Source organism: Zophobas morio, unplaced genomic scaffold (genome assembly GCF_036711695.1).
Source record: "Zophobas morio isolate AGI-343-1 ecotype UQ-CSIRO unplaced genomic scaffold, CSIRO_AGI_Zmor_V1 ptg000031l, whole genome shotgun sequence".
Taxonomy (NCBI): Eukaryota; Metazoa; Arthropoda; class Insecta; order Coleoptera; family Tenebrionidae; genus Zophobas; species Zophobas morio.
This window is the reverse complement of record NW_026972136.1, coordinates 6,928,456-6,942,034: the sequence shown is the minus strand read 5'-3', so window position 1 is coordinate 6,942,034 and position 13,579 is coordinate 6,928,456. Positions and strand designations below refer to the sequence as shown.

The following is a 13,579-nucleotide window of genomic DNA, read 5'->3' as shown; positions in this document are numbered from 1 at the left end:
TTGATTTTTCGATTTATTGAGATTTGAATTTTTCGATATTTTGATTGTCAACTTCTCAATTTATAAATTGTTCAATTTTTAACATTTCGATTTTTCGATTTTGGCCTATTTCGGTTTCTTAATTGTTCGACTTTTCGACTCCACTATTTCTTGATCTTTGGATTTTTCGATTTCTCGGTTTTTCGATGTTTTCGTTATTCGGTTTTTAAATTTTAGATTTTTGAATTTTACATTTTTTCGATTTTCTGGTGGTTCATTTTTCGACTTTGAGTTCTTCAATACTTCGAATTTGCAATGTTTCAGTTTTACGATTTTTTAAGGTTTCGATTTTTCGCTTATTAGATTTCTCGATTTTTCGAGTTTTCAATTATTTTAATTTTTAATTTTTTTTCTCACTGTTAATATCATACAGTGTATCGAAATCAACCACAAAAATTGTCACTAAAAACATTTAAAAATTCATACAGGTTATTACAATTTCAACAATATTCTTAGTTTAAGACGTTTTGCTAGTATAAAACACAAATAAAGAATTAATTCTTAGTTAAACAAAATATGTAAAATCATCTAAATATGTACCAAAAATATTCAAGTGAAACAAGTTTTTTTATTGGGATCGACTAATTAAATTTGGCCCGAAAAATCAAAAATGAAAAAAGGAAATTGAAGAATCGCAAAATTGAAAAATCGAGAAACTGAAAAGTTCCAAAACTGAAATGAGAAAAAACTGGGAAATCGAAAAATGAGAAAAATGAAAAATCGAAATATCGAAAAACGCAAAAACTGTAACATTGAGAAATCGAAACATGAAAAGATTGAGAAATAGAAAAGTCGTGAAAAATTAAGAAATAGAAATATCGAGGGACTGAAAAATCGAAAAATTTAGAAATAAAAACTGAAAAATCCAAAAATTGAGAAATCCAAAAATCAAAAAATTTAAAAATAGAAAAATCTGAAACCGAGAAGTCGAAAATTTATCGGATTCATTAACGACAAGTTTAGGTCCATGTTACTTTTTAACCTTTAAATAATATTGATTCGACGTCATCAATTCCCGGAAGGAATTATAAAATAAAAACAGGAAGGATGGATTTCAATTAGTGATTTAGTTTGCTTTCAATAACATTAAAACGTTCGCAAGATTTCAAAGCATTAGATTTTGCAAGATTTTTTTAAGTTAAATTGCAAAATGTTATAAAATTTTGATTTTATTTTCCAATAATCTGTTTTGTTATTTCATAAAATTTAAATAACATTTGCTACGAGCAGACAAATTTTGGTTAGCGTTTTTTCCATCCACATAATATTCCTATAAAACACACGAAATTTGACAATAGGTCCAGTAGTTTCGGAGATTATCAGTCTAATAAAATTTTCTTATTTGAAAATATATTTTTTTAAAGATGTGGAAAATGTTCGTGTACTTAGTTTTAGGATTGGAAAATAGAATAACATATTCTCTACAAATACAAAAAGATTCAAGTTAGTGTGTTGCTTGTTAAACGAGCATTAGAGATATGTTTTTTTTTGTAATTACGCTGAACAGAAAATCTTCACAAAAAATATACTGGAAAGAATTTATTGTTACTTACGTACAAAAACTTATCGCTATTCCGATATTTGCAAATTTGTCTTGACGTGATAAAGCAACAATCTCAACACTGCATTTAAAAAAACCAATCCTTTAAGCACATGTAAATCGAGGAAATTTTTATAAAACTATGTATATTTTTTAAAACATTTGTAAAATAGTTTTCGCTAAATTGTTGATGACGAATACACTTGTGAGTATATAAATTCACTCACTGTCAAAGCTAAATCAGTTAAAGATGAAGCAACAACTTATTGTCACGGTTTTGTGTGGTCTTTCCTTGAGTACTTTTGGCCATGGTAAGATTATTACTTTATTTTAATTTTTAATTTACCTTCAAAAATTATAAATATCGGTTATCCGGAAAGACATCGAATTTTTCTTCCTTTTTTGCAGAGATTTTAAATCGGCACCATGAGACTCATCCAGCGGAATTAGCCCATTCTAGAGCAAAATCACCATTGTCATCTCGGAATCAGGGTAGTGACGAAAACGAAAATTGTGAACCCTCAGGTATTAACCATAAAACATTTCCTTTATATTTTTACAAATGTAGGTACTCCCCCAGGAAAAGAAACAACTCTAAATATTTCTATTGCTTGTTCGCCGCATCCTATACTGGTCGTGTACAACGCTTCAGCAAAAGTAGCTTTCGGGATAGACGTTAAAGCAAGCTTGGCCGGATTTTTAAATTATTCGTCCGGTGAGGGATTAATCGTTAATTATGTAAGCGAAACTGTCGTGGCTATAGACTTGAGCAAGTGGGGTCACAAGCTAGTCTTTCCCTTTCTTATCAGACAGAACATCTCACTGCAGAACCTGTTTGATCAAGGCAGAAAAACTAGCAAGGAAGAGGCTAGTGAATGTATACAGAAGGGTTTGATTCTTCTATCAGGGGGACAATATGCCGTTTTGGTGTCAGAAGCGTGGGACGTTTTTATAGACATAACTAGAGCTTTATCATTTGCTTTGAAAACAGTTATACCAATCATCAAACCTGGTACCTTTAGCGCAAAAACGAGTTTGAACCGGTTAATCGAAGCGATCTACGGTTTGGCGAGCTGGATTAAGAACACACCTAATGTTGAGTTTGTGTTAGAACATCGGGTATCTCTCAACTTGCAAGTTTTGCTTGACGCCAAATCAGCGATTGGAGTTATTTCATACATCTGGGAACAGTTGAGTCCAGCAGACCTCGAACGCATTTCTCAAAGCTTGAAAACTTCGGTAGATGTTGAAGAACAGATTGCTAGTTTAGCAGGAAACTCTACTACTGGGGCGAACGGCATCATCACCGTGATTTCAAAACTTGTACTTTTCGCTCATGGTCGAGAATCTTTACATATGCTAATTGAAGTTTTGGTAGAATTTATAGCCAAAAATAAACACAACTCTGATGCATTCCCGGACTTTAGGGCAGACGTTAAAAATATAAACGAATTAATTGTGAAACCTAAGTACCAGAAACCACTGAAAGTTGTGTACAAGCTGGCGCAGGAACTTATAAGCCATAATTGGGCCGAAGGTGGTGTGAGCATAAGCGGAATTCTTCAAGACATCGACGACGGTCTTAGCAAAAACTCACTCAAACTCGTGATTCGCGTTTTGAGTTGTCTGAAAGCAAAAACTTCCATTCAAGTTGCTGTCTCCACTTTGGTGCTGCATTTCGTCGAACTTCTAACTTTCCGTGGTGGCGCCAAAGTCCTTAGCGTAATTACTGGTGTCCAAATAAGCGAAGAGATTTTGAAAGCTGGTCCAAGTGCTCTTACGACAATTCTCAGAGGCGTTACAATCGATCAGTTGTGGAAGGAACCAACTGGGAAAGCACTAGTTTCTATTCCAGTAATCGGTCCGGCTGTTGTAGCAATTAATGCTCAGCTTAAAGTCAGCGGAATTCATCTAACCGTTGAAGAAGCGCTCGAAAATAGTGCTAGCGGTGGAATCAGGGCAATAATAACTGAAGTGATCGAAGGGACGTCTGAACATGAAGAGCCTCCTGTACCCTTGATTGGTTCAGAAAGTTCATCTTCAGGTCAAAGTGAGTCTACCACCGAGAAAAGTGAAAATACCGAATCGAGTGGCAACGATAATGTTGGACCTTCTTCGACACCAACGCAGGATGGAAGCGGTGGAGATGGTACAGGAAAAGGAGGTAGCAGCGAAGAGCCCACAACCCAAGGAGGTGAGAAAGGAAAAGGAGGAAGCAGCGAAGAAACCACAACCGAAGGAGGTGATAAAGGAAAAGGCAATGGCAACGAATACGGCGAAATCGATATTAATGGTTTGAAGGGAGCAGATGGTAAAGAGCCTAGCGATCGCCACAAGGCACAAGGTAGGTCAAAGTAATATGAGAATTGTCAAAATGATGAAAAATGTACCATAGATAAACATGCAAGTCACGGGAAGTTTTACCAAGGGCAAGGAAAACATCATCAAGGACATGGAAAACATCATCAAGGGCATGAAAAACATCATCAAGGGCATGAGAAACATCATCAAGGGCACGAAAAACATCATCAAGGGCATGGAAAACATCATCAAGGGCACGAAAAACACCACCAAGAGCATGGAAAACACCACCAAGGGCATGAAAAACACCATCAAACGCATGAAAAACACTACACCCATGAAAAGGAACATAAGGTGTGATGGGAATGACGAAAATTTCAATAAACATAATGGATTAATGAAAACAAATATTGTTTTGACAATAAAGTAGAATATTGAGCATTATTTTACTGAGGATTTATTTTTTGCAAAATTGGTTCTTTAGATAATAATTAAAAAAAGTAAGTTGTGTAATGGAAGAATATTATGTAACATAACGTGTGTCATGGAAATATATTTAACGACGCGTTTTACTTTCGACAATTTGACACTAAAGTTACCAGAATATTACAAGCTGCTTACTGTTTCCTTCACTTTAATTCAGGTCACACGAATTACAGTTCGTCGTCTGAGAACTTGTTTGATCTACAGACCAGAGCGCAATCAGGCCAATGTCGACTCTAAGCGTTTGGAAACCATTTGATTTATAAGTCATGATCCGTAGTCTGATACACATCCTAACCGGTTTCGACCAATATTTCTTGCTGTTTCAACTTTCGAATTCTCGGTTTTTCGAAAGTTTAGTTTGGGGACTTTTCAGTTTACTCCTATTTATTATTCAATTTTTAGATTTTTACAAAAATTTCTCTATTTTTCAATTTCTCGGTTTTCAGTTTTTCTCTTCAATTTTACGATTTTTAAATATATCGATTTTTCAATTTTTGACTTTTATACACTCTTTATTTGTCGATTTTTCAATTGATTGATTTTTCAGGTTTTTTGGTTTTTCAATTTTTCTATTTTTTCAGGTTTCGATTTTTCAACTTCACTTTTTTGATTTTTCGATTTCTCAATTTTTAAATTTTTTAATTTCTCAGTTTTTGGACATTTCAGTTTTGGGATTTTTCAGTTTACTTATTATTTAATTATTCGGTCTTACGATTTTGCAGGTTTTTGATTTTTCAATTTTTAGATTTTTTTAAGGTTTTAATATTTCGACTTCACTTTTTGGATTTTTCGATTTCTCAATTTTTCGATTCGTCAGTTTTTCTTTGAATTTTCAGTTTTTCGATATTTCAGTTTTGGGATTTTTCTATATTTCTGTTCTTCGACTTTTCCATTTTTGAGTTCTGGATTTTTCGATATGTCGAGTTTCTACTTTTTCGATTTTTAAATTTTAGGTTTTTCAATTTTTTGGTATTTCAATTTTTCAAATGTTTCGATTTCTTATTCTTTCGATTTTTCGACTTCCTGGTTTTAGATTTTCTGTTTCTCAATTGTCGTTTTTTCAATTTTTCGATTTTTAAAATTTAGATTTTTCAGTTTTTTGATATTTTAATTTTTCAGTATTTAAAATTTAAAATTTTTCGATTTCTCGAATTTTCATTTCAGTTCTTCGATATTTCCGTTTTCGATGTTTTCAAATTTTTCAAATGTTTTGATTTCTTAATCTATCGATTTTTCGACTTCTCGGTTTTAGATTTTCTGTTTTTCAATTGTCGTTTTTTCATTTTTTCGATTTCTCAATTTTTCAAATTTGACATTTATAAACTGTCAATTTTTCGATTTTACAATGAATCGATGTTTTGATTTTTCCATTTCTTGATTTTCGAGGGTTTCGATATTCCTGTTCTTCAATTCTTTAATTTTTCGATTATTCATTTTTTAGTTTTTTTAAGGTTTCGATTTTTCGACTTCACTTTTTGGATTTTTCGATTACTCAATTTTTCGACTTTTTAGGTTCTCAGTTTTTGGATATTTCAATTTTTGGATTTTCAGGTTATTAGATTCTTAGTTTTTCTTTCACTTTTCTGTTTGCGAAATTTTCGATTTTTGACTCCTGGGTTTTTCGATGTGTCGATTATTTTACTTTTTCGGATTTTTCAGATGTTTCACTTCCTTAATCTTTTGATTTTTCGGTTTCAATTGTCATTTTGTCAAATTTTCGATTTTTTAATTTTTCAAATTTGAGTTTCATAAACTCTCAATTTTTTGATTTTTCGATCAATCGATGTTTTGATTTTACAATTTCTTGACCTTCGAGTGTTTCGATTTTTCTGTTCTTCAATTCTTTAATTTTTTGATTTTTCAGGTTTCTGATTTTTCAATTTTTCGATTTTTTAAGGCTTCTATTTTTCGACTTCACTTTTTTGATTTTTCGATTTTTCAGTTTTTACATATTTCAGTTTTAGGATTATTGAATATTTCAATTCTTCGGCTCTTCTATTTTTGACTTCTGGATTTTTCGATGTGTCTACCTTTTTACTTTTTCGATTTTTTCAATTTTAGGATTTTTAAATTTTAGATTTTTCAATCTTTTGATATTTTAATTTTTCAATATTTCTTAATCTTTCTATTTTTCGACTTTCTGGTTTTAGGTGTTCCGTTTTTCAATTTTTCGATTTGTTAATTTTTCATTGCCGATTTATCGAGATTTGATTGTTCAGGTTTTCGATTTATCAGTTTTTCAATTTTTCATTTTGGCCTATTTCGGTTTCTCAGTTTTTCCAGTTTTCCATTTTTTCGTTTTTTGATATATTAATTTTTCAATATTTAAAGTTTTAGATTTTTCGATTTCTCGATTTTTCATTTCAGTTCTTCGATATTTCCGTTTTTCATGTTTTTGATATTTCGCCTTCCCGGTTTTAGATTTTCTGTTTTTCAATTGTCGTTTTTTCAAATTTTCGATTTCTCAATTTTTCAAATTTGACATTTATAAACTGTCAATTTTTCGATTTTACAATTAATCGATGTTTTGATTTTCCCATTTCTTGATTTTCGAGGGTTTCGATATTCCTGTTCTTCAATTCTTTAATTTTTCGATTATTCATTTTTTAGTTTTTGTAAGGTTTCGATTTTTCGACTTCACTTTTTGGATTTTTCGATTACTCAATTTTTCGACTTTTTAGGTTCTCAGTTTTTGGATATTTCAGTTCTCGGATTTTCAGGTTATTAGATTCTCAGTTTTTCTTTCATTTTTCAGTTTGCGATATCTCAGATTTGGGATATTTCAATATTTAGATTCTTCGACTTTTCAATTATTCAATTTTTCGATTTTTAAATTTTCGATTTTTGAATTTTTAAAATTTTAGATTTTTCGATTTCTCGATTTTTCAATTCAGTTCTTCGATATTTGAATTTTTCAAGTTTTCGAATTTTTCAAATGTTTCGCTTTCTTAATCTTTTGATTTTTCGACTTCCCGGTTTTAGATTTTCTGTTTTGCAATTGTCATTTTGTCAAATTTTCGATTTTTTAATTTTTCAAATTTGACGTTCATAAACTCTCAATTTTTCGATTTTTCAATCAATCGATGTTATGATTTTCCCATTTCTTGACCTTCGAGTGTTTCGATTTTCCTGCTCTTCAATTCTTTAGTTTTTTGATTTTTCAGGTTTTTGATTTTTCAATTTTTCGATTTTTTAAGGTTTCTATTTTTCGATTTCACTTTTTTGATTTTTCGATTTTTCAGTTTTTAGATATTTCAGTTTTAGCATTTTTCAATATTTCAATTCTTCGGCTCTTCTAATTTTGACTTCTGGATTTTTCGATGTGTTTACCTTTTTACGTTTTTAGATTTTTCAATCTTTTGATATTTTAATTTTTCAATATTTCTTAATCTTTCGATTTTTCGATTTTCTGGTTTTAGATGTTCTGTTTTTCAAATTTTCGATTTATCGAGATTTGATTGTTCAGCTTTTCGATTTATCAGTTTCAATTTTTTTGTTTTGGCCTATTTCGGTTTCTCAGTTTTTCCAGTTTTGCATTTTTTCGTTTTTTGATTTTTCCGCTTTTCCAATTTTTCAACTTTTAACTTTTTGTTTGTCGATTTCCCTATTTTTCAATTTTTCGACTTATCACTTTTCGATTTCTCGTTCGTTTGATCTTTCAATCTCTCAATTTTTCAATTTTTCGAATATTTAAGTTTTTTGATTTCTCAATATATTGAGATTTGGATTTTCAATATTTTGATTGTCAACTTCTCAATTTATAAATTGTTCAATTTCGATTTCTCAATGGTTCGACTTTTCGACTCCACGATTTTGTGATCTTTTGATTTTTCGATTTCTCGGTTTTTCGATTTTCCACTTTTTTCATGTTTTCGTTATTCGGTTTTTAAACTTTAGATTTTTGAATTTTACATTTTTTCGATTTTCTGGTGGTTCATTTTTCGACTTTCAGTTTTTCGATATTTCGAATTTGCAATGTTTCAGTTTTACGATTTTTTGAGGTTTCGATTTTTCGCTTATTAGATTTCTCGATTTTTCGAATTTTCGATTATTTTAATTTTTCATTTTTTTCTCACTGTTAATATCATACAGTGTATCGAAAAGAACCACAAAAATTGTCACTAAAAACATTTAAAAATTCATACAGGTTATTACAATTTCAACAATATTCTTAGTTTAAGACGTTTTGCTAGTATAAAACACAAATAAAGAATTAATTCTTAATTAAACAAAATATGTATAATCATCTAAATATGTACCAAAAATATTCAAGTGAAACCAGTTTTTTTATTGGGATCGACTATTTAAATTTGGCGCTTGTCTTTGGCGGTTGAGGACTCCAATGTCAATAAGGTTGGTTTTGCAAAATCAGCATGTATGTCGCATCAATATTAATCTACTGCATTAGTTGACTGATAAAACTGAAGGATTCACCAAATGTACATTAAATCGCACCAAATAAAAAAGATTATTCTTGAGGTTTTTTAATTGTTTTCTTGTTAATCCTCCGAAAAATCAAAAATGAAAAAAGGAAATTGAAGAACCGCAAAATTGAAAAATGGAGAAACTGAAAAGTTCCAAAACTGAAATGAGCAAAAATTGGGAAATCGAAAATGAGGAAAATTAAAAATCGAAATATCGAAAAATGCAAAAACTGAAATTTTGAGAAATGGAAACATCAAAAGATTGAGAAATAGAAAAGTCGTGAAAAATTGAGAGATAGAAATATCGAGGGACTGAAAAATTGAAAAATTTAAAAACAGAAAAACTGAGAAATCTAAAATTCAAAAATTTTAAAAATCGAATTGTCGATAAATTGAAACATGAATAAACTGAAAAATCAAAAATTTGCAAGTTCGAAAAACTGAAAAATAGAAATATCGAAGAACAAAAATATCGAAAAATCGGACAACAGGGAAATCTAAAATCAAAAATTTAGGATTTTGGATTTTCGGTTGTTTAATTTTTGAATTTTTTATTTTTTCGATATTTTGATATTTCGATTTCTCAATTCTTCGATTTTTCAATATTTAAATTTTTTTACTTGGATTTTTTTGTAGTTTCTTAGTTGTTTTCTTGTTAATTCTTCGAAAAATCGAAACATGAAAAATCAAAAGGGCGAAGAATCGCAAAACTGAAAAATTTAGAAACTGCAATGACGAAAAATTGAAAAATCGAAAAATTAAGAAATGCAAAATCAAAAATATTACAAACAAAAAAATCTGAAACCGAGAAGTCGAAAATTTATCGGATTCATAAACCACAAGTTTAGGTCCATATTACTTTTGAACCGTTAAATAATATAAACTTTATTCGACATCATCAATTCCTGGAAGGAATTATAAAATAGAAACAGGAAAGGTGTTCTTTAATTAGCGATTTACCTTGCTTTCGATAACATTAAAACGTTCGCAAGATTTCAAAGCATCCGATTTTGCAAGATTTTTTTAAAGTTAAATTGCAAAATGTTATAAAATTTTGATTTTATTTTCCAAAAATCTGTTTTGTTATTTCATAAAATTTAAATAACATTCGCGACGAGCAGACAAATTTTGGTTAGCGTTTTTTCCATCCACATAATATTCCTATAAAACACACGAAATTTGACAATAGGTCCAGTAGTTTCTGAGATTATCAGTCTAATAAAATTTTCTTATTTGAAAATATATTTTTTTAAAGATGTGGAAAATGTTTGTGTACTTAGTTTTAGGATTGGAAAATAGAATAACATATTCTCTACAAATACAAAATGATTCAAGTTAGTGTGTTGCTTGTTAAACGAGCGATATGTTTTTTTTTTGTAATTACGCTGAACAAAAAATCCTCACAAAAAATATACTGGAAAGAATTTATTATTATTACTTACGTACAAAAACTTATCGGTATTCCGATATTTGCAAATATGTCTTGACGCGATAAAGCAACAATCTCAACACTGCATTTAAAAAAACCAATCCTTTAAGCACATGTAAATCGAGGAAATTTTTATAAAACTATGTATATTTTTTAAAACATTTGTAAAATAGTTTTCGCTAAATTGTTGATGACGAATACACTTATGGGTATATAAATTCACTCACTGTCAAAGCTAAATCAGTTAAAGATGAAGCAACAACTTATTGTCACGGTTTTGTGTGGTCTTTCTTTGAGTACTTTTGGCCATGGTAAGATTATTATTTTATTTTAATTTTTAATTTGCCTTCAAAAGTTATAAATATCGGTAATCCGGAAAGACATCGAATTTTTCTTCTTTTTTTGCAGAGATTTTAAATCGGCACCATGAGACTCATTCAGCGGGATTAGCCCATTCTAGAGCAAAATCACCATTGTCATCTCGGAATCAGGGTAGTGACGAAAACGAAAATTGTGAACCCTCAGGCATGAACCATACAGCATTTCCTTTATAGTTTTACAAATATATGTCTTCCCCCAGGAAAAAAAACAACTCTAAATATCGCTATTGCTTGTTCGCCGCATCCTATACTGGACGTGTCCAACGCTTCAGCAACAGTAGGTTTCGCAATAGACGTTAAAGCAAGCTTGGCCGGATTTTTAAATTATTCGTCCGGTGAGGGATTAATCGTTAATTATGTAAGCGAAACTGTCGTGGCTATAGACTTGAGCAAGTGGGGTCACAAGCTAGTCTTTCCCTTTGTTATCACACATAACATCTCACTGCAGACCCTATTTGAACAAGGCAAAAAAACTAGCAAGGAAGAGGCTAGTGAATGTATACAGAAGGGTTTGATTCTTATATCAGGGGGACAATATACAGTTTCGGTGTCAGAAGCGTGGGACGTTTTTATAGACATAACTAGAGATTTATCAGTTGCTTTGAAAACAGTTATAGCAATCGTCAAACCTGGTATCTTTAGCGCAAACACGAGTTTGAATCGGTTAATCGAGGTGATCTACGGTTTGGCGAGCTGGGCAAAGAACACACCTGGTGTCGAGTATGTATTAGAACATCGTGTATCTCTCAACTTGCAAGTTTTGCTCAACGCCAAATCAGCGCTTGGAGCTATTAGATACATCTGGGAAGAGCTGAGTCTAACAGACGTTGAGCGCATTTCCCAAACCTTGAAAACTTCGGTAGATGTTGAAGAACAGATTGCTAGTTTAGCAGGAAACTCTACTACTGGAGCGAACGGCATCATCAACGTGATTTCAAAACTTGTACTTTTCGCTCATGGTCGAGAATCTTTACACATTTTAGTTGAGGTTTTGGTAGACTTTATAGTCAAAAATAAACACAACTCTGATGCATTCCCGGACTTTAGGGCAGATGTTAAAAATCTAAACGAGCTAGTTGAGAAACCGAAGTACCAGAAACCACTGAAAGTTGTGCACAAGCTTCTGCGGGAACTTATAGACCACAATTGGCCCGAAAGTGGTGTGAGCATAAGCGGAATCCTTCAAGAGATCGACGACGGTCTTAGCAAAAACTCACTCAAACTCGTGATTCGCGTTTTGAGTTGTCTGAAAGCAAAAACTTCCATTCAAGTTGCTGTCTCCACTTTGGTGCTGCATTTCGTCGAACTTCTAACTTTCCGTGGCGGCGCCAAAGTCCTTAGCTTAGTTACTGGTGTCCAAATAAGCGAAGAGATTTTGAACGCTGGTCCAAGTGCTCTTACGACAATCCTCAGAGGTGTTACAATCGATCAGTTGTGGAAGGCGCCAACTGGGAAAGCACTAGCTTCTATTCCAATACTTAGTTCGGCTGTTGCAGCAGTTGATGTTGAACTTAAAGCAAGCGCAATTCATCTAACCGTGGAAGAAGCACTCGAAAATAGAGCTAGCGGTGGAATCAGGGCAATAATAACTGAGGTAATCGAAGGAACGTCTAAACATGAAGAACCTCCTGTACCCTTGATTGGTTCAGAAAGCTCATCTTCAGGTCAAAGTGGATCTACAACCAAGGAAAGTGGAAATGCCGAATCGACTAGCAGCGGTAATGTTGGACCTGTCACTTTTCCGACTTCAACACAGGGTGGTGATCAAGGAAGCGGTGGAGATGGTACAGGAAAAGAAGGAACCAGCGGGGAACCCACAACGGAAGGAGATGATAAAGGAAAAGGAGGAAGCAGCGAAGGACCCACAACCGAAGGAGGTGATAAAGAAAAACCAGGAAGCAGCGAAGAAACCACAACCGAAGGGGGTGATAAAGGAAAAGGAGGAAACAACGAAGAACCCACAAGCGAAGGAGGTGATCAAGGAAAAGGAGGAAGCAGCGAAAAACCCACAACCGAAGGCGGTGATAAAGGAAAAGGCAATGGCAATGAATACGGCGAAATCGACATTAATGGTTTGAAGGGAGCAGATGGTAAAGAACCTAGCGATCGCCACAAGGCACAAGGTAGGTCAAAGTAAATTAGGACTGTCAAATTGATGAAAAGTGTATCATAGGTAAACATCGAATTCACGGGAAGTTTTATCATGGGCAAGAAAAACATCATCAAGGGCATGAGAAACATCATCAAGGGCACGAAAAACATCATCAAGGACATGAAAAGCACCACCAAGGGCATGGAAAACATCATCAAGGGCATGAAAAACATCATCAAGAACATGAAAAACACCACCAAGAGCATGGAAAGCACCAACAAACGCACGAAAAACACCACGCCCATGAATAGGAACATAAGGTGTAATGGAAACGACGAAAACTTCAACAAATATAATGGATTAATAAAAGCAAATATCTAAACAATAAAGTAGAATATAGAGCATTATTTCATTGAGGATTTATTTTAATCCAAAATTGGTTTTCTAGATAATTAAAAGAAAAAAAATTGTGTAGCGGAAAAATATTACATAACGTAACTTGAAAACAAGTAGCTATACTTTCAGAAACATCTTCTACATACTGTCATCAAATGTCAATCAAAGGAACAGAAACATTATTATTATTATTATTATTATTATTAGTTTTGCGTTCGGGCAGAGGCCTAGCCTGTTATGCCCGCGCTACCTAACTACCTAACTAACAAACGAATCCAATTAATTTTATCCATTATAATTATCAAATTTAATTTTGAAATTTGTCACTGTATCAGCTTCAACAATACTGGCTGGTAAGGCGTTCCACGTCTCGAAAACTCTATTGGAAATAAAATGTTGCCTCACTGTGGAGCGGAATTTATCCTTCACTAGTTTAAAACAATGCCCTCTAGTTCTACTAAGTGTATTCAGGGGAAACAAATGCCTGATGGG

General features: G+C 32.4%; 1 protein-coding gene across 1 annotated transcript; it reads left to right on the top strand.

Annotated features, from left to right (window-relative positions):
* Nucleotides 1–1,829: 1,829 nt before the first annotated feature.
* Nucleotides 1,830–13,056, top strand: LOC135139645 (uncharacterized). The gene is made up of 4 exons (XM_064069945.1): nucleotides 1,830–1,890; nucleotides 1,988–2,104; nucleotides 10,800–12,722; nucleotides 12,773–13,056. The coding sequence occupies exons 1-4, from the start codon at nucleotides 1,830–1,832 to the stop codon at nucleotides 13,000–13,002; spliced, it is 2,331 nt and encodes a 776-aa protein (XP_063926015.1). The 3' UTR covers nucleotides 13,003–13,056.
* The last annotated feature ends 523 nt before the right edge of the window (nucleotides 13,057–13,579 follow it).

Excerpts from the sequence above, each read along its gene's own strand:
- LOC135139645 (XM_064069945.1), top strand. The coding sequence starts at position 1,830 with ATGAAGCAACAACTTATTGTCACGGTTTTGTGTGGTCTTTCCTTGAGT. Across the intron at positions 2,105-10,799 it reads CGAAAATTGTGAACCCTCAG|GAAAAAAAACAACTCTAAAT; the intron begins GTATTAACCATA and ends GTCTTCCCCCAG. Across the intron at positions 12,723-12,772 it reads CGATCGCCACAAGGCACAAG|GTAAACATCGAATTCACGGG; the intron begins GTAGGTCAAAGT and ends AGTGTATCATAG.